Here is a 20,965-nt window from a genome sequence, read left to right on the forward strand (position 1 = left end):
AAAATTATTTTTTTGCTTCTGATTGAACTTTGGTACCTATTTTAGTAGATAAGATTTGGGAGTTAGATTTTTCCTGAGCATGTCAGTATGTACATCGCCTGTATATGAATGTTGTTGGCCGTGAAGTTGCTTTTAATCCAGCAGTGCCAGTACAGGCCTACTGTAAGTCCCCCATCTCCCTTCGTGTGCATCTAAGTGGTTATAAAAGCAATGAAGTGTTTCTCTCCCTTGTGTTTTTTCTGACTAGCTAGTTGCTTTATGATGAAGTATTTCTTGTTTTCTCTGTAAACTTTGCTATATCACTGGATCTTCATTTTCTGTGCTGGGCCCTCTTGTTAAAGTCAGCCATCGGAGATATTTTGTGGACTTTGCCCCTAAAATAACTGTCCAAATATGAAATAGCTATAGTGTAAGCATCTCTATTTGAGTAAGTCACTGTAAAGCCTATTGAACTTGATGCACAGTTCATACCAGAAGATATGCCTGCATGTGGTCAGATGACCTGTGCGCTAAAATTTACGGACTCGGTTAGCTAGGCCTTTGTTAACCATAAAAAACCCCTATGGTAACTAGGTCAGATGTAAACCTCTAAAGTTAAGCGAGATGAATACCACCCAGCCCTACTGTGATGTTCCTGTTGGGACTGATTTCCCTCTTAAAAGCCTTAGGCCAGCAGTCTTGGTGTTTATTTCAGATAATATATTTTGCATGGCAGGCGGTGTTACATGGCCATCAAGGTTGTCTCTCTTGTCTCAGTGGTAGCAAATACTCCACTTGCTTGGCTTTTAAAGCAAGCTCCAAAAGAGAGCAGTAGCAGTAACTGGGAATTTGGTTCATCTCTCCTGCAAGATGCTTATTTCTACAAATACCTTGTTGTAGAATGTTGTGCACTTAAGCGAAAATACCATCTCCATCACTTTAAGTCACCTCCCTTGCCCTTTGGACAATTTAGTTGCCCCTGACCAGTCACTTCAGTGACTGGTTAATTCTACCAGACTAACTTCAAACATTTTTTTGTTTTCTGAGAGAGACTAAATATGAACAAAATATACCTGGTTTTCTGGTTTTCTCTCTGTTCTTACAGTTCATAGGAGTAGAATTCAATTCTTCCTTGGCTTGAAAGTTTCTTCTACCAGATTGCTTCCAGTCCCTTGAGGTGCTTGTAATACACTTGGAGTGTTCTCAGGGTGCCTAGCTTGGGTCATGTGGAAAGTTATGCTTGTGACGTGGCCAGATTTTAAATGCAATTCTTGCAAACGCAGCTCTTAAAAGTCTGTTTGCCTGGTTTGGACAATGTCCACTTGACACCTAGCTCGTGACTGAAGTCCTCCCTGCCCATGCTGACAGTCAAACGGTGCTTCTCACAGGCCAAGCTTGCTTCAGTGCTTTGAGAACTGTGTATAGTGGAAGAGTAGGTTAGTGTGTAATTTTATGTTCACTACGATTACCTCGGTCTCTCTTTCAAGCTTATGACAGAGGAGAGGCTTAAGGATGCCAGCACAGTCTGGCCAGGAGGGATCCCAGACATTGCCACTTTGTTGTTTGCTTGGAATAGGTTGGGTTGCTGGGACAGGAGATAATAGACTTCTGTCTTGAGACACCTCTCCTCTGGCCTCCCATGTGAGAGAGGGAGAAGAAGAGGGATAGTTGGAGTAGGCAGAGTAGAGAAAACATAAGCTTGAAAGGATATGTGGGAAATGCTTCCTCAACATTAGACTGGAATGAATTTTAGTTGCAGAGCCGCAGGCTTGCAGTGCTTTTCTAGCTGTAGGATCCAAATATAGCCAGCCTACTGCTTCAAGAGCTGACTTCCCCTTTCTTTTTCTCCTAAAGCCTGGGTTTGTGAACATGAATAGCCCTGAAGGTGCTGAGGATGCTCCAGGGAGGCCACAGGGTGTGGCTGGGTGTGGTGACATCAGGCCTAGTTTGTGTCCAAAGGAGCCTGAGGCTTACCCTCCTCTTAGTTTGTTCCTGAGGCTGTCTGCTTGCACAACCCCAATGGATCTGGGAAGCAGCTAACCAACCTGCAGCAAGACCCGCGGTTGGTACACAAGGATTTGTGACAGGGCCTATGGTCTAGTAAAGAACATGGTTTGTCTGTTGGTGTACTTGACTTCAGAGCAAGCACTTATGCTTATGTCTTTCTGCAACTTGTTCAGATACTGACAAATGATACTGCCCCAGTGTTCTGTGTGAGTACAAATTCAGCTCTTGGGGTTTGGATGCCCTGGCACATATTTTGGTTATTTCAGATTTTTTTACTTACCATGTTGTTCTAACATTTTCTAGTACTTTTTTAGTGCTTGGGATAATTGGACATCATCTTGCCTAGTAAGTCAACAAGAAGCATCCCAAGGCATTTTCTAGAGCAGTTTGTATTGGATTGGACCAAAGGTCCATCTAGCCTGGTAATCTGTCTCTGTTAGAAGCCACTCATAGGTGTCTAGAGAAGAGTACAAGAACAGAGCATGCGTAACAACGCTTCTCTGGAATACTCTTCCAGTCTTCAGCAATTCCCTTCAGCTAAGGGACTTCCTGAGGTCCAGCTGGATTCTGTGTAGTAAGCCTTCATGGGTTTTCATTTCATAGTGTGACCAGGATCCTGAGGCCATCTGTTTGTACTTAGACTTAGCAAGGGGATTCTGAGCTTACCTACATTTTGTATGAAGAAAAACATGTTTTTGAATGTGCCAGCCCAATTCCGTTTGTTCATTTATCCCCTGATTTTTGTATGCTCCTTCTTCATATCTCCTAAGATTTTCTCTTAATGATGTCTTTTTTTCAAGTGGAAATATCTTACCGACTTAGTTGCTGCTTCTACAGAAGCTGCTCTGTGCCTTCAATCAACATTTTACCCTCTCTGTCATTTTTCCCATTTTAGTGTACCCTCTTGGGGAGGAAGGCTGCAGAATTGGAACAGTATTCAAGATGTGGTTGTACCGTAACAGTGTTCAATGTCTTGTTATGTATTTTATTTACTAGTAATTTCTTAAATACAGTTCCATTTTGAGTGCTCCTGAGCTGCTGATGTGTAAAGAAGGGTAAGCTCCAGATAGTCTTTTACATCAGACTCAAGAGTTGTCTCCCAATACCCCTCTGAGTTGCATGGGTGCTACAGAACCTAGAAGTGTCTTGTGGTAACCAGATCTGCCATGGCCTCTTTGGGCAGAGGTAAGGTAAGGCCCTCACAGAGCCCTGCTGTGCAGGGTTCTTACCCCTGCTTACCCCCCTTACCTTCCCTTTACAAAAGCCAAATTGACTGACTCTTCAGATTCTCTTGTGCTTATGCATATGCCCACTACTTGTCTTCATTGATGCCATTGTCTAATTTTACCCGTACGAATATCAGAGTCTGAGCTTCTCCATTTGAAAAACTGGTATTTCATTTGTCACTTTCCTTCTTTTAATGTATTGTCATTCTGGTCAGGTCCTGCCAAAGCTGCCTTATCTCCAGGCTGGTCAGACTTGGTTCCCTCAGCCTCTTTTAACAGGGCATGTACTCCAACTCTCTGACCACCTTGGCAGTCTGTGCTGAACTTGCTCCAGTTTATCAACATCTTTATTGCATGGAGGGGTCCATAACTGGATGCAATGATGGACACACAAGTGATCTACCAAGCGCTGATCAGAAGGGCATAATCGCTTCCCATGATTTACCAGCCATGTTCCTATTAATACAGCCCAGGATGCCTTTAGCCTTCTTTGCTTCTGCTGCCCTGCAGTTGCTCATGACCCAGAACACTATGGTCAGCCAGTTCCCGGGCCAGGCTTCCCCTCCACCTGGCCATCCTGGCTGTGCTCCCTCCCAGCTTCTTGTGAAAATTAACCCTATCCTAGCCAAACCCAGGACAGTTCCAAATGATGGATTCATCTGCAGAAGATAGGGAGGAGCTGTTGGTTAAGATGTTGGCATTCATACACATTTCAATTCAGTTTGCAAATTAATCATGGGATATATGATTTCCTGACATTACAAGTGGGATTCAGATGCCTGAACATCAATATCTCTTGCACTGTAGACATTGTCACTTTTCCTGTGCTATGGTGTGAACCTCCCATGGGTCCTTTTTGTGTCGTATGTGCTAGTACAATGTGGATGTTGCAGATATCCCAGGGATTAAGTTGAAGCATCCAAATCTTAACTAAACTTAAAAGGGTTTCCTGTGAGGGAGGTCTTCTGGGAAAATATCTTAATTTTCCAATCATTGCCTTCATTGATGTCATAAAACTGCCTGTGTTTTTTTAATTGTTTTTTGTCTTGTGGGTGTTTTTGTGGGGATTTGGGATTTTTTTGTTGTTGTTCACAATACACATTTGTCATTGTCCCTTACCATGTTCCTTGATCAGCAGTCAAGTTACAATCAATGATCAGGTTTCAAATGTAAATTAAGAAACAGAAAACACTTTGAGGTAGGGGCCTTCACACTGCTTGGGACAATTGTTTTGCAATGAAAACTAGTGATAGAATTGTATGTGTTTGTTATTTACAGCTTTTACTTTTGTTGCAAGGTGCCAGTAAAATAACAAAGAAACATCCTGAAAAGAAATTGAACATGAGACTTGTTTAGGGGGAGGGAAGCACCTTTTTTTCTAATTTGAAAAACCAACCAACCGAAACATATGTGATATGGTTGATACTCTAGAGGGATGGGATGCCATCCAGAGGGACCTTGACAGGCTAGAGAGGTGGGCCCATGTGAACCTCATAAAGTTCAACAAGGCCAAGTGTAAGGTCCTGCACCTGGGCTGGGGCAATCCCAAACATGGATACAGGCTGGGCAATGAGTGGATTGAGAGCAGCCCTGCAGAGAAGGACTTGGGGGTATTGGTGGATGAAAAACTGAATGTGAGCTGGCAATGTGTGCTAGCAGCCCAGAAAGCTGATCGCATTATGGGCTGCATCAAAAGAAGTATAGTCAGCAGGTCAAGGGAGGTGATTCTCCCCCTCTACTCCGTTCTTGTGAGACCCCACCTGGAGTACTGTGTTCAGCTCTGGGGCCCCCAGCATAAGAAAGACGTGGACCTGCTCAAGCGGGTCCAGAGGAGGACCATCCATGAAGATGATCAGGGGGCTGGAGCACCTCTCCTGTGAGGACAGGCTGACAGAGTTGGGGTTGTTGAGCCTGGAGAAGAGAAGGCTCTGGGGAGACCTTATAGCAGCCCTCCAGTACTTAAAGGGGGCCTACAGGAAGGATGAGAAGGGACTCTTTATCAGGGAGCGTAGTGATAGGACGAGGGTAATGGTTTTAAACTGAAAGTGAGTAGATTTAGATTAGGTATTAGGAAGAAATTCTTTACTGTGAGAGTGGTGAGACACTGGAACAGGTTGCCCAGAGAAGTTGTGGATCCCCCCTCCCTGGAAGTGTTCAAGGCCAGGCTGGATGGGGCTTTGAGCAACCTGATCTAGTGGAAGGTGTCCCTGCCCATGGCAGGGGGGTTGGAACTGGATGATCTTTAAGGTCCCTTCCAACCCAAACCATTCTATGATTTTTACAACATGTACAATACATACATGTATGTACAATTAGTACCTTGAACACAACTCATGCATTTAGAATTTTTTCTGTTGAGCCAAGTTCATAACCAGATTCATAAAGCAGTTGGATAGTTTCACTTTATAAAAAAGTGAAGTATCTTTAGGGTGTTGTAACACTGTTTATAAGGAACAGTGTAACTCTTTAAAGATGTTTGTATCAGGAGTAGGGACATATTTTTAAATCTAGGATTAAAATATTGTTGTAAAAGTAGACATTCTGATATCGTTCTGAAGCAAGTATGGTTCTTTCCTATATGTTATGTAACAGCTTCCAGTGCTTTTGTGTGCATCTTTAGCTGCTCGACAAAACTTTTGACTGCTTGAGGGAGGGGATGAGTGGAGGAGGTATAGATGGGAACACTTAATTTACTGGTGATATGCACAACATTTTTGCTTTGGTGGAACAGCACCCTCCCACAAGACTGCTGAACCAGACCTGGTGTAGTGATCAGGGTGCATTCAGTCATAGCAGAGGTAACTTCGATGGCCTGGTTAAGGAAAGTCTCTTGTCCTGATGTTCATGAAGTGTCTGTTCACATCTTTACCGGTGTCAGGTCCCCAGGTCAAGCAAAGCCTGGAGGTAGATATATGTAGGCCTCATCCATCAGCTCCTTTTTGCAGTTTTCCTGCTTGAGCTGCAAGCTCCCAGCTCTGAGTTGTGGCTGTCTTCCTGCAGCTTCCTCTGCCTGCTACCTCATGTGGTCACTGAAATATTTCCCTTGAGCAAACTTGGCTGCTTTCTGGAAAAAAGAGCTCTAGAAGGTTACCCTAGCCTGGTGTCCTTCAGAGAACATTGGCACATCTCAACAGATACATCAACTGCCATTTGTAACTTCCAGGCATCTTGGAGACCCCCAAAAGCAGGTTGCACCTTTGTAAAGCCTTCTGTCAGTGTTTTGCATGAAGACAATAAATCAGGCTGAAATTATAAATGCAAACAATGTGAATGAAAGCAGCTTGGAGTGTCTTCCAGTGTCAGTGTTCATGAAGGAGCAGAAGTTACTTATCACTGCCAGGAATTCTTTATGGTGCTTTGTCAAGCTGTACATGGAACACTTCAGTTCATTCCCGTCTCCCTGGGAATACTTGCATGCTGCCGGCTTCTGCAGGTGGGGGGAAGCAATGGTCTGTGTAAGCATACACTGCTGTTCATACTCGGTGTGAAGTGGCATTTGCCCTTTAGGTACTGCACAGACAGAAGGTTTCCAGATCTGATTGTGACACATGCACAGTGGCTTGTTTCACTATGCAACACATGGGATGCAGGGGCGTGTGTCTGGAGAGTCTATTTTGAAGACTTTCTGGTTGCTGCTAAATTACTGTCTTTTAAGTAGAAGTCATGTTTTGTCTATATGTCTCCTGCAAGCTGCTGAGCTTGAAGACACTGCACATATGTTGCAGAACAGGATTCACAGTGACAGATTGGACCAATGATTAAGAAAAATTGGTTACAGTTAAATGAAAACAAATTCAGAGATCTACACCAAGGAATGCAGAGAAAACACACGAGCTTCGTAGCTACAGCATATCACAAAATAAGTGTGTTGATTTATTCTGTAGTTATCATGCTGAAGCATGTAACGAAATACTGTCTGTAGGGCACACCGATACCCTATAAAGCAAGATTTTTGTACCATAATTCTGGGCATTGCATTTTGTTAAAGTTACGGGCACATGAGAAATTCAAGAGAACAGTACAAGTGATCAGAAGTTTGGGAACCAAGACTCAGGACTTGGGCTGGGGAGCGAGGTTTGTATAATCTAGAGCAGTGGTTTTCAGCTTTTTTTTTTTCCTTTGCAAACTTAATGTTTTTTCCATGTTTGGAGTTGCAGACCAAATACAGAGCTTGTTAAAGCCTAGAGGTAGTAGGACTCCTCTTCAAAGTTATTTCTGTGGGCCCTTAAAAGCAGCTCACTGACCACAGACTGAAAACTATAGAAGAGAAGTTTGAGAAAAGGGAAGGAGAAAAATGAATTCTACGATGGTTTAAGAGAAAAAGACAAAAAGCCATTCCCTGCAGTCCTAGTGGTGTGAGACTAGAATAGTGAGCTTAAACTGCAGCAAGGAAGGATTACTTCACATAACAAAACAGTTTTTTAATAACACAACACACACCTAGAGAAGCTGCAGAAAGGATGTTAGAGGAAAAGGTAGACAAATACTTGGTGGGCAGGAGGAAGGTGACCTTGATGATTTCTGCAAGTTGGATATAACAGCTGAAATAATCATATTTAAAGTGACCAGAGTTGCTTTGCTCATAATGAATACTGCTGAAGAAATACCGGTTTATTCCTGAAAGGTAACCACATTTCCATGGTGGATTACTTCACTACTTTGTGTGGGAATACATCCTAGGAAATGGGCTTGGCCACATCAAGTATAAAACACCAGGGATGCTCATGGGCCTCTTTGGGAGATGCATGCGCTCTGCTTCTTGGGGGCTGTAGTCCAAAGTGATAGATGGCAGCAATTAAATGTGCTGTGCAGCAGTATGATGAAAAAATACTCTTTACACCTTGTGTGTAAAGCAGCTTTATTGTCATCTCTTAATTGTCAGAGTTGCCTTCTTGTTTCTCCTTTGCCTGCCCATGACATATGTTCTTCTTTATTAGGCAATGCATTTACAACACATTGGTACAAGCTGCAAGTTTTAAGAAGTGTTTATGATTACTTTTATTAGCTGCATTTGCAGGTTACTCTAAGAGCCACCTAGTGGTACACTAATCCTGATAAAATGTGTATAATAACAAAATATCTGTAGTTGTAACCAAGATGTGCTTAAGATGTGTGTGCACCCATGTATAAATATAATTAACTTTTGTTTTTTCAGCTACAAGAAGAAAGATGCAGATTTGTCTGTGGCTCAGGGTCGCATTAAGGATCTGGAAGTGCTGTTCCATAGAAGTGAAGCAGAACTCAATACTGTCCTGAATGAGAAACGCAGTCTGGAAGCAGAGGTGGCCGATTTGCGTGCCCAGCTTGCTAAGGTATGGCAGTGAATGCTTCCTTGCTTTAGCACAGGAGAGGCTGTGTGTTGTAAAACTTGTTATTTTTCTTTGCAGTTAGTTTATAGTCTGAACATCATTGATTGAGCTCACTTAACTGCTGAACCTTTGCCTGCCCCTCTTGGATATAAAACTAAATTGTAACAAATCTCTGTAAAACAACCAAAGCAACATGGTGTTTTAAAAATTTTGCTAATCAAAAGCTTTTGTTTAAAAATTTCTGGTAAGTGTCTCTATATTCATGAGATATCAGGTTACTAAATGTTCTCCTTTGTAAGGTCCTGCATAATTTTAAACTTATGCTAGGGTACCCAGTGGGACTACGCTAACAAGAAAAAGAACATGCAACATAGGGTGCTTGAGGAATTAATAATCCTCAGCTCCATTATCATACTGTATTGAAATAATCCTATGTTTTAAATAACTGGTATACCAACATGAAAACTTATTTTAAATATTCATAAGCGCACACACACTCTTTTTCTTTTTTGTTGGGTTTTTTTTGAAAATCAGTGGCTGGACATTAGATTTGTTGTTGTGAATAATTGGTCCAAAGATGTCAAATGAAGACCACAAAGGGATTATGGATGGAAAATAGGGATCCAGGCAAAATTAAATCTTTACCTTTAAAATTCTTTACTAGGCTGAAGATGGTCATGCTGTGGCTAAGAAGCAGTTGGAGAAGGAGACACTCATGCGTGTAGACCTGGAGAATCGGTGCCAGAGCTTGCAAGAGGATCTGGATTTCAGGAAGAATGTGTTTGAGGAGGTATTATCAACCTAGTAATCTTACCGTAGTCTGAAGTTTATGTAGCTTTTATTCAAACTGACTATAAGCAATTGCTAACTAGTCCAGGTAGGGAAAATCAGTATTATCCTTGCTATAAATGGATTGAGTAATAAAATAGTTAAAGGTTTTGCAAGAGTTACATGGTAAATCAGTGGCGGAGCTGGCATGAGAGCCAAGTGACAAGGGTATTGTTCCATGGGCAGGTGAGCTAATGTAGCAGCTGACTGCTGTGGGAAAGGGAAAGTCTTGTTCCCTCTCTCTGGACCTGCTCCTTAGTTGCATGGCCCTGCTCCTTACTTGCACCAACTTTGTGGTTTTGGACCTGACTATAACCTGTTTTCATTGACAAGAACAGTATGCAATTACCCTGCTTTTTGCAGGCGCAGTTTTCTGCCTGTTTAGTGAGCTGAGTTGGCTCGTAGTGGTTCTCGTGAGGACCCGAGTTTTTATAAAGTAAATAGTGGGAATGCACAGGTGAGGATAGGGAAAGGGAAGCATGACTGTCTCTCTGCACCAGATGCAAAGTGTTATGTCAGTTTATCCCATCTTGTGAAAACCAACTCTGACCTTTGTTTCTTCTGCAAGCTCATTGAATTAGTGGCTGCTGAGCAATTGCCACATGCTCTGCCCTTTATCTCACCTATGCTAGTTGTGATGTATGGCTCACCATGCACCAAACCATTTCAGCCTGATTAACTAGTAAAATACTTAGGTTTTTTTGGTTGAGTTTAATTTTTGCCAGCTTAGTGGCTGAGTTATGTCTTACCACGGAATCAAATGAGTGCCCAGACTGGATTAAGGGATGGGGCAGGGCTATGTGGCTAAGGACAGGGGCTGGAGCAGGGTAAAGAAACCAACCAGGTAGATCACCCTGAGTTGTACTGACCATTGTGTCTCACTTCCATGCCCTGGAGTAGCTGGATTGCTGCACGCGACTGCAATGGCAGACCTTTGCTTGGTTGTACGCCCTCAAAAATAACTTTGCTTCCTGAGGAGAATTGTGTTGCTACTGACTAAAGGTGAAGCTAAAGGAGACAGCAGAAGCTTACCTTAAAGCTTGTCATGCTGAAGTGGGAGTGTTCCTTTAGCCATACCTGGAGCTCTTTGATCCTTGTAGGGACCAATTCAACACATGAAGGAAAAAAAAAGAATTGGTTTCCTTTAGGTTAGTGAATTCATTTAGTTCAGTGAAGGGTCCAAAGCTCCGTTAGAGTTAGAATATCGTGATTGGGAGTGTGGCAAGTGAAGCCTGCTTTATTCTAGTGGTGTTGAACTGCTAGATCAGCTCAGCCCTTCACCTGATACTTTGTAGTCCCCCATGGTATTTTTGTGGCCTCTGAGGGGTCATTGCCTACAGTTACTGAGAGACTGCTGCTTGCTAGTTTTCTTGGCGTAAAAATTCACCACAGAAGGGGAAGCTTTTTCCAGATCACATCAGGGCACATTGCTGTGAGTAGAAGGGCATGTTTCTAAGAGGCTATTTTTAGATGTAGAGCATTTCTGCAAAACAACTAGTAAAGTCACTCTGAATTTGTGTTAGCCTGCTATGACTCCAGTTTAGGCATGCAAAGTGAGCCTTGCTTCACTTGCCTGCTATTCCTCCTCATGGCCTTGCTACTACCTTCAGGCCTCCTCCCAGTGCTCAGAACCGCTCCCTTGTTGTTTGTCCTACGCTGAAGGGAGAAATTTTCTTTCTCATACCATGCATTCAGGCCTGGCCAGGTCTCTGCAGGGCTCAACATGAATAAGTGCATGAGTAAGTCTTACCTCACTAGTTTGGGACCAGTGTTCTAGGCACAGAGAACTCTTACTTCTCTAAAAATGAAAATTTCTTAGTACAAACTCTGACCAGAAAAAATTATATCTTCAGGATTGCTTAGGTTGCTGCTTTATTACTAATGTAATCAAAATCTAATAAGTACAGGTCATCCAGTATATTGAAAAAGAGAGAAGATCTGCATATGCTTATAAGTGAAATTTGAAGATACCGTTTTTCTCTATAATGATTATTTTTTCAATATATGTAATGGTCACAAAAGGTGTTCATTTTTATCTGACTCCTTGTAGACTGCTATTGTAATGTAGGGATGTATATTGAGAAGGAAAGAGTTTGTAGGGCAGCACATGGAATCTCTTTGCTATGTAAAAATTCATGTTTTCTTCTCCCCCTTCCCCCTGTTTTGACTTTTGTAGCATAAAACAGCTCCTTACTTAAACTGCATATGGATATTTTTAAACCTGTTTTTAAGTTGGATCACTTTTAAGAATTATATCCTGCCAAATGAGAACAGTAACTTGCATCTGTTAGTACATGCAGCAATTCTTAGGCTTAAATGCCTTTATACTATAGCTCCTATATTCTAAATAATTAGTACTGAAATAGTTAATTGTCTGAATGTAATTGCTTGTACTGTTTATGCTAATGTGGGAATTTGTCCCTCTTTTTTTGTGTGTGTGTGTGTAGGAAATAAGGGAAACAAGAAAACGACATGAACATCGTTTGGTTGAGGTGGACACTAGTCGCCAACAGGAGTATGAATCCAAAATGACTCAGGCCCTGGAGGATCTGCGAAATCAACACGATGAACAAGTCAAACTGTACAAAATGGAGCTTGAGCAGACCTATCAGGCTAAGGTAACTACTGCTATCCACAGCACTGTCTGACAGGAAGTCCAGTTGGTGAGATAAAACCATTTCCATCAGCCCTACTGTCTTTAAGGAGACAAGTAATTATAATTTGAAGAAGCTTTGTCCCAGTGTTCAGATGCCTTTGGTGCTTGTGTACAGATGCATTTCCAGGGAGGTTTTAGCCAGAGGTAATAGCTAGGAATAGCTTTAGCCAAGAAAGGCCAGTTTGTGAGAAAACACATGGAATTGTTGGTCACTGTGTGTCGTGGTTTAACCCCAGCCGGCAGCTAAGCACCACGCAGCCGCTCGCTCACTGCCCCCCACCCCTGGGATGGGGGAGAGAATCAGGAAAAAAAACTCGTGAGTTGAGATAAAGACAGTTTAATAGGACAGAAAGGAATGAAAAACAATGATAATGATAATAATAATAATATGACAATAGTGATACTAAAAGAATTAAACTATACAAAGTAAGTGGTGCACAATGCAATTGCTCACCACTCGTTGACCGATGCCCAGTTAGTTCCCGAGCCGCGATCCCCCCTCCCAGTTAACTCCCCCCAGTTTATATACTGGGCATGATGTCATATGGTATGGAATAGCTCTTTGGCCAGTTTGGGTCAGCTGTCCTGATGGTGTCCCCTCCCAGCTTCTTGTGCCCCTCCAGCCTTCTTGCTGGCTGGGCACGAGAAGCTGAAAAATCCTTGACTTAGTATAAACACTACTTAGCAACAACGAAAAACATCGGTGTGTTATCAACATTCTTTTCCTACTAAATCCAAAACACAGCACTATACCAGCTACTAGGAAGAAAATTAACTCTGTCCTAGCCGAAACCAGGACACTGTGGAAGACACAGTGGGAATAGGGGATGTCACACAACAGCTGATTAGACAATGTCTTCTGCTATAAGGGTTTTTTCCTTCATGTCGGTAGATCCAGTTCTTCCTCCAAAATGGAGGTGGTGGAGGAGACCTGCAATAGGTGCAATACGTTGGCTCTACGAAGCTGGAGGGATGGGTTGGAGAGCTGGGGGAATGGGTGCATTTCAGTACAGGCTTTTGCCTGGATGCAGTGAGCTTGCAAACTAATACGGACATTCCGAGAGGGACTCCGTGTCTAAGGCTGCATTGTCACTTTACTCTTACTGTGGCCTTTACAATGTTCTTACTAGCCCCCATACTCTTGTAAGTGTGTGTAAACCATATCACATTTCAATGATCTAAGTTAGTTTTGGATTGGAAAATTACTAGATGCAGTTGTGGTTTCATTGGTGGCAGGGAAACTTCAGGCAAGATATTGCACCTTTTTTGACTAGCTTTGGTGATGAAAACCATGGTATATAAATTGGAAATCATAGAATGGTTTGGGTTGGAAGGGACCTTTAGAGGTCATCTAGTCCAACCCTCCTGCCATGAGCAGGGACGTCTTCAACCAGATCAGGTTGCTCAGAGCCCGTCCAACCTGACCTCGAATGTTTATAGGGATGGGGCATCTACCACCTCTCTGGGCAACCTGTGCCAGTGTTTCACCACCCTCGTCACAAAACATTTCTTCCTTACATCTAGTCTGAATCTACCCTCTTTTAGTTTAAAACCAATACCCCTTGTCCTATTGCTACAGGCCTACTAAAAAGTCTGTCCCCATCTTCCTTATAAGCCCCCTTGAAGTATTAAAAGGCCGCAATAAGGTCTCCCCGGAGCCTTGTCTTCCCCAGGCTGAACAACCCCAATTCTGTCAGCTTGTCCTCATAGGAGAGATGTTCCATCCCTCTGATCACTTTTGCGGCCCTCCTCTGGACCTGCTCCAACAGGCCATGTCTTTCCTGTGCTGAGGGCTCCAGAGCTGAATGCAGTACTCCAGGTGGTGTCTCACCGGAGCAGGGCAGAGGGGAAATGTGAACATAGGAGTAATTTGATCCAGGAGAATGCTTCTTAAACTTTAAAAGTATTGGCACTCTTTTGGTTTATCTGCCTGTTGTCATGGATGAGTGGAATGCTCCTCACTCAAAAGAGAGAAGCAGCAATGTGTTTTATTGAGGTGAAATAATAATCTGACAGAGTTCAGTAAGTTCGATGGAGTTTAACAGTGGTTTGACAAGGTTCAGTAAGTTTGATGGCAAAGTTCACCTTATTAATTACTGTATGGAAGTAACATACAAAGGAAGATTGAGTTAGAATGATTCACGCAGAGACCGGAGATGCAAAGAGTAAGGAGAACCCTCCTGTTAAGTCACGAGGTTCAGAGTGGACCCCCTTGCTTTCTAAACTCCTTTTGGAGCCTAGGTGCGGGTGGATCCAGTTTTAGTCTCAGACTTGGTCAATGGTTTATGTCTAATGGAATTATCCCTACAATGTTTATAATAATACTGACTAGCTACATGGATTAGTGATGTTTCATAGTATTAATTCAGCATGCTATCAGTGACTTACTGAGGATCTGTCACAGGTAAGGGATCTCTCTGCCTTGGGTAAGGAAGGATCTCTTAGTCTCAGGTAAGGAATCTCTAAGCTTGAGAGGCATCCCTGCTCAAAGGGAGAGTCACCTGGCGTGCAGTCCAGCTGCCATTCACGGAGAGCTCAAATTGGGCCCATGCTGATGGTAATAATTATAGGGTGAAGTAGTTGGCTGCTAGTCAGTAGTACAGACAAGATAGATGTCTTCGTTTTAGCTCTGATATCTTGTTCTGTACTTTGGTTATCTTGCACTTTTGGGTTTCGAAACCAACTTTTGAAATATTTTTCAAGACGCCTTCACTCCCTTGTATGTGAGCCAGGGGCTCTCCAGCTTGCAAGTTCACCCCAAGGACGTGAGACCTCTTGCTCCATAGTCAGCCTGAACCAAAGTACAGCTAGGAGTCAAGTGTATCCGTCACACCTGTGCAAATCCTGAGTTAGCAAATCCCAGTTCATCCAGCACCGGGGACATGGGAGGAGTAGCAGCTTTGTTATTGGTACAGTTGCTGGTTACAGGTTTGGTTTTGGTTTGGGGTTTTTTTTTAATAATCATTGCCCTACCTGAAGGAATTAGGCAGCTGCCAGTTTTCTGGTTATTGAAAATACTCGCCAATAATTACAGCCACTTCTAATTCTCTTGCGGTGGAGAAATTATGGTGCTGCTAACATCGTTCTCCCCCACCCTTCACTGAGACTCCCTTTGAATTGTTTGGTTTGATGATTTACAGTTTGAGAAACATTGATCTACAAATATTTAACTATTTCTTACAGCAGCAATAATATAGATAATAGATACTAAAAAACAAGTACAGTTAGCAGTCTTGGCATTATTCATGGAAGTTAGGAACATATGATATTTTTATACCACGAGATATTTGAATTGACTTGTCACAGTCCGAAGAAGATCCAGGGTAGAAGATGCCTAGTAGAACAACAACAAAAAAAGTTGGCAAAATACAGACTTGGAGAATGAAGAAGTGACAAAATTTGAACAGGGGGATGAACAAATTAAGCTGCTTTTTCCCCGCATAAAAGATGGTTGTTGTTATGGATGAAGTTGGAATGCAAAGGGAAAAACGGGCTTAGCTGTGAGCTTCATTCTGTGGATTTCTTGATAAGATGTGTCCCTGTTCAGAAAGAGCCTGAGCTGTTAAGGAATATGATGTCAAAGCGGACTGTTAAGTTTAGCTACTGAGCTTCTCCAGGATGAGGGGGTCTTGGGTAAAAGCTCACTTCATGCTCTGACCATGATCTTTGATAATAAGCAATAGAAATTCTAAATCTGAGGATCTGGCACTATGCCAGCATGACTGTAAGGAAGTGAATGATTGTCAGCATTTCAATAATTTTTAATTTTAAACTTTACAAGAAGTAATGGAGTATATAGTTGACTTGAAGTTCGTTCAAAACCCTTAGCCTAAAGAAGGCTCTATGTGTGTTTTCTTCCCTACTCAGAACCTTGTGAACAGCAGAGCTAATGAAGATTGATTTTATAAAGCTTTGTGCTATGTGGCTAAAGAACATGTGCTGCCTGTAACAGTTCTTAGGATTGGGGCAGTTTAGTTCCTGGGTGGATTCCATGGTGTGTAGCAGAATTGTTGAACTCCAGCTGCAAGGCATGAAAAGGATGCTTTTTCTAGCTATCTACTTTGATGAAACTTACCATGTAATAGCTTTGAGTTCTGTTGTTGCTCTGTCAGATTTGGTTAAAATTAGCCACTAGAAATGAACCTTGTTCACTAGGTGAAATTAACAAAAACTGAAAACAAAGTGAATGTTGGCAACTATTCACTGAGAGAATACAACCAAAAGCATTGTTTTGCCTCTGGGGCAGGATGTCATCTGGAGTGCTGTGGGTAGTTTTAGTCCTTCTTGAAAAGGCAGTACAGAGTAATACAGAGAAGGCTAACAAAGACAATTAAGAGTATGAAACAGTTCCTGCATGAGGAAAGTTTAAAATAAAACTTCACCTGGGAAAAGAGATGAGTCGAGAGAAGGGGAAGATACAACGGATGTCTGTAAAAGGATAAATAGCACGGAGAAGGTGAATGAGGAGTGATTGTTTATTATTTTTCAGTAGAAGTAGGGACAGTGAATGTCCAGTGGCAGATTCAGAAGAAACAAAAGAAGGTTGTTCTTCATTAATATATAGCTAAACTCCTTGCCCCATAAATACAAAAAGCAGAGACAAATTCCTGCCTGAAAAATCCACTGAGAGATAGTAAGCATCAAAATACTGTCTCTGGCTTAGGAAGTCCCTGAGTTGCAAATGGCCAGCTGAGACATAATACCCGTGGAATATTTTATTGATCTTAGTCCCTGGGCATCCAGGGAACTGTTAGACCAGGACGTGAACTAGGTAGCCTTTGCTCTGACCCAGTGTGATTGTTCTTACGACAAACAGGCAGACAGTGTGATCACATGAACCTCAGTTTTTGGAAACTGTAAGGCTGCTTGTATAATGGAAGGGCTAATAGACTATTTTTTTTAATAGCATAAGCAAATCCTATAGGAATAGGACTGAAATAGATTTTTCTGGTCCTTAGGGCATTTCCTTATGTTATGCAATTCTTATCAAAAACTTACCGGATTTCCATTTAAAATTATTTAAGATTAAATAGCTTCTATTTTTTACTGAAAGGATAGTTGCAGCATATCTAATTCAAATCATGTGACTTGTACAAAACTTGCCTTCCAGCTGGAGAATGCCAAACTGTCCTCTGACCAAAATGACAAAGCTGCTGGTGCAGCTCGAGAGGAGTTGAAGGAGGCTCGCATGAGAATAGAAGCTCTCAGCTACCAGCTTTCTGGCCTTCAGAAACAGGTAAAGAGACTAAATTTGCTTTCATCTCTAATACAGAGCACTGTATTGTTTGGATATATTAACATTTCTGTCCCTTCATATTTTCTGAATTTCACAGAGAGAAATCTTTGTTATGTTCATTTGGGAGGGAGATGGATTTTTAACTTTTTTACTGTACCCACGTAGATGCCAACTGGGTTTTCCATTGTGCTGTCTACCTAGGCTAGTGCAGCAGAAGATCGCATTCGTGAATTGGAGGAAATGATGGCTGGTGAGCGGGAAAAGTTTAGGAAGATGCTAGATGCAAAGGAGAGGGAAATGACAGAAATGAGGGACCAGATGCAGCAGCAGCTTACAGAGTACCAGGAACTGCTTGATGTTAAATTAGCACTGGACATGGAGATCAGTGCTTACCGAAAACTCCTGGAAGGAGAAGAGGAAAGGTATGTACAGATTCCACGTTCTTTTCTTAGGACTAGCAGGTGTTATTTTCATTTCTTATGCTTATTTTTTTACCATTTGAGCAGGAACACCCAGATTTTGTTTCACTGAAGTCATACTGGCTTCACACCACAATGTGTTGCATGGAACACTTGCAAGTGTTCACATCTGAACACCGTCTTTATTTTATTTTGGTTTTTATAATGGTCTCAGAGTACAGTGGAATATATCATTCTGTGCTTGACATTCATCACCTCTTCTTATTTAAGTGCTTATGCTTCTGTGTTTTCCTGTTTTTTAAATGATGTGGCCCAAGAATAGTGTGTTTAGTAGTGGATAGACTGGAGGGGAGGGTTAACTGATCTGTGTGGCTCTCATTAGCACTGCTTTCCATGTCACATAATCATACTACCAGAAAATTTCTCAGGGATGGATAGCCCCCACCTTCTCTTACATGCAGTCCTCCTGACACACACAGTGAGGCTGCTTTCAGCCTTGGGGCATACTACAGTCTGGTTACCGAGTATATTGTAGCATTATTGCTTTGTGTGTAGTTCCCTGGATGAGTTAATTAAAATGCTTGCTTCATTGTGTTAAGGCTGAAGCTCTCTCCAAGTCCCTCCTCCCGTGTTACAGTCTCTCGGGCTACCTCCAGCAGCAGCAGTAGCAGTACTTCACTTGTTCGCTCTTCCCGAGGCAAGAGAAAACGTATTGAAGCAGAGGAGCTTTCAGGCAGCGGAACAAGTGGAATTGGCACTGGAAGTATTAGCGGCAGCAGTAGTAGCAGTAGCTTCCAAATGTCCCAGCAAGCTTCAGCTACAGGAAGTATCAGCATAGAAGAGATAGACCTGGAGGGCAAATACGTTCAACTGAAGAACAACTCTGAGAAGGTGAGCGTCAGCAGAACTCCTAGAAAACAAGGAGGAGGAGCTAAATGGAAATGTTATGCAGCCTTTTGTAGCACGAGTAGGTGGAGTCACTTGGAGAGCAGGAGCAACATCTCAAGGTGCAGCATCCTGTGATAATTAACAAGGGCATTTGAAAGTTGAACATTACAGTGTGCTAGCATGAGTGTAATGTTTGCTGCAGGAAGACAACATGGTTTGTGTGCCAAATGTCTAAACGTGTGCTGGTACCTTGCTCATGTAAATAGCCTTGCTGGCTCTAGCAGAACTTTTTTGTGTGAAATGTGTATCTTTTTAAATTTTGCTGAATGATCTTATGGGATTTACACTTTAGACTATTAGTGGGTATAGAAAAGTACTTTCAAGTTAGAATGCAGATGTCTAACCACCATGTAAATAAATTTATATTCACATTATTTTAATAAGAAAGAGACCTAGAGAAAGCTCTGATGCCTGTTTGCTCTGTTTTGCTCACCCTAAATAACCTTATGACTCTCTCCATTAGGATCAGTCTTTGGGTAACTGGAGACTGAAAAGACAAATTGGAGATGGAGAAGAAATTGCTTACAAATTTACTCCTAAGTATGTCCTCAGAGCTGGGCAGACTGTAACGGTAAGTTATACTTACAGTATGTCAACAACATATTCTTTTGTTGATGCGGTGGCAGTTGTAAATCTGACGTTTCGTACAGCCTGATTTGGTGTATAACACTTGGTTTCATGAATCTCCCTTTAGGATTTCAGTTATAAAAACACAGAACAGAAATTGAATTTCTGTATTAGCACTTCAGTTTGTAAGACCATTTTTTGTATTTTATTTTCAGTCTGCGACAGATGTTCTTTCAGAAGGAAAAAATGGCTTGCTTTTAATCAGTTCTAGCTATTTCTACTTAAGTATCAATTGCTCAGATACATATAAAAGATTCAATTGATACACTACAAGCTGCATTTTATGTCTTGGCTCCATACAGTATAGTCATTGAGACAGTGGTAGGATAAATACGTATATTCAGAAAAGAATTGATGACTGCAATATTAGGCATTTTTTTCTCTTTTTTTATGCGTAGTGTTACGTTTTTGTTGTAGACTGAGAATAATATCTTACTAGAAGTAATGGTGTAGGTAAAAGCAGAGTAAAACTGCCATTGGAATTCAGAAACAAAACTGGTACGTAGAGAGGAGCATTAGGGGGTTCTGTATATTTAAAAATAGAATGTGCATAAATAGCTAATTACAGAATGTCTGTCTCACTAGATTTGGGGTGCAGATGCAGGGGTATCTCATAGTCCCCCTTCTGTTCTCGTGTGGAAGAATCAAGGCAGCTGGGGCACTGGAGGAAATATCCGCACATACCTCGTAAACTCTGAAGGAGAGGTAGGCTGTGTCTGTAGAAAAAAGCTGTGGGCTGGGTTATCTCCCAAACTCTTTAATTTGGGGGGTGGGGAACAAGGACGAAATCCTGATTTTAAGATCTCCCCTATTGTCTATAAGACATTTTATAACACTGAAATAATTAAATATCTGTATGTATCTGAGATTTCTGGGAAATTTTGGAAAACTGTGATCATCATCCTGATTACATCCATAGACTTTTTTTCTATTTTAGAAAAACACCCTGCTAGTAGAGAATTTGTTTGAAATCTGAGTATGTATTTTCAGAAGAGACAAAGCAAATAAGTATTGCTGGCAATTCAAAGTTACATTATATAGTATCTACAATATTCTGGGGTGCAATGTAAATATTAATGTAGGAAGACAGCTGTCCTTCCAATGTTGGAAGTATATCAGAAGTTTTCATTTGGCACAGGTTCCTGTGTATTCTGCATTGTCCTACATCTGCCCACAACTGATTTTTTTAAAACCATCCCTGCAGAAGATTCCTGCAAGGGAGGATCGTGCTTTGGCTGTTATTCATAAATGTGCCATTATCCCAGCGATCTGATAGAAATAGGAAAGTGAAACAGACCACAGTTGTATCAGTTTTCATGCTGCCTTTCTTGCTGGCAATTCTGTGGAAGCACTTTGTGCAGGAACAGCAGCACAGGACAAGGTAGGAGGGAGAGTAATTTGTACAAATAGAAAGCTAACCGGCTTAGTATTCAAAAAGAAGTGGTTAAACTAGTATCTGAAAAAATTTCAAATCCATGTCCATTCCCACTGTGGTTACCTTTACTATCCCTGCTTAGAAGTGTATGTTTAGGGCAACTTGTTCCCCAAGTAGAAATTTGCACCTATGATTTCAAGGGTGCAAGCGTACAGAAGAATTTCTTACTACTAAGAAGTGTTAAAATAATGTAGTAATAATGGAAGCTTCCTACGGTTTTAGAATTCTTTTTAGTGCCTGGTTTGGAAGACCGTCCTGATAATTGATATATGCAATTGATATAGAATATTTAGTA

General features: G+C 41.7%; 1 protein-coding gene across 1 annotated transcript in view; it reads left to right on the plus strand.

Moving 5' to 3' along the window:
• LMNB2 (lamin B2) overlaps positions 1-20,965 on the plus strand; it is a 35,823-nt gene that overhangs the window by 13,084 nt on the left and 1,774 nt on the right. The window contains exons 3-10 of the mRNA XM_050910409.1: positions 8,368-8,524; positions 9,186-9,311; positions 11,797-11,967; positions 17,116-17,241; positions 17,443-17,663; positions 18,260-18,551; positions 19,072-19,179; positions 19,821-19,940. Of these exons, the coding sequence (XP_050766366.1) occupies positions 8,368-8,524; positions 9,186-9,311; positions 11,797-11,967; positions 17,116-17,241; positions 17,443-17,663; positions 18,260-18,551; positions 19,072-19,179; positions 19,821-19,940 (1,321 nt within the window). The remainder of the gene's footprint in view (positions 1-8,367; positions 8,525-9,185; positions 9,312-11,796; positions 11,968-17,115; positions 17,242-17,442; positions 17,664-18,259; positions 18,552-19,071; positions 19,180-19,820; positions 19,941-20,965) is intronic.

This window comes from Gymnogyps californianus, chromosome 24, assembly GCF_018139145.2.
Source record: "Gymnogyps californianus isolate 813 chromosome 24, ASM1813914v2, whole genome shotgun sequence".
NCBI classification, from domain to species: Eukaryota; Metazoa; Chordata; class Aves; order Accipitriformes; family Cathartidae; genus Gymnogyps; species Gymnogyps californianus.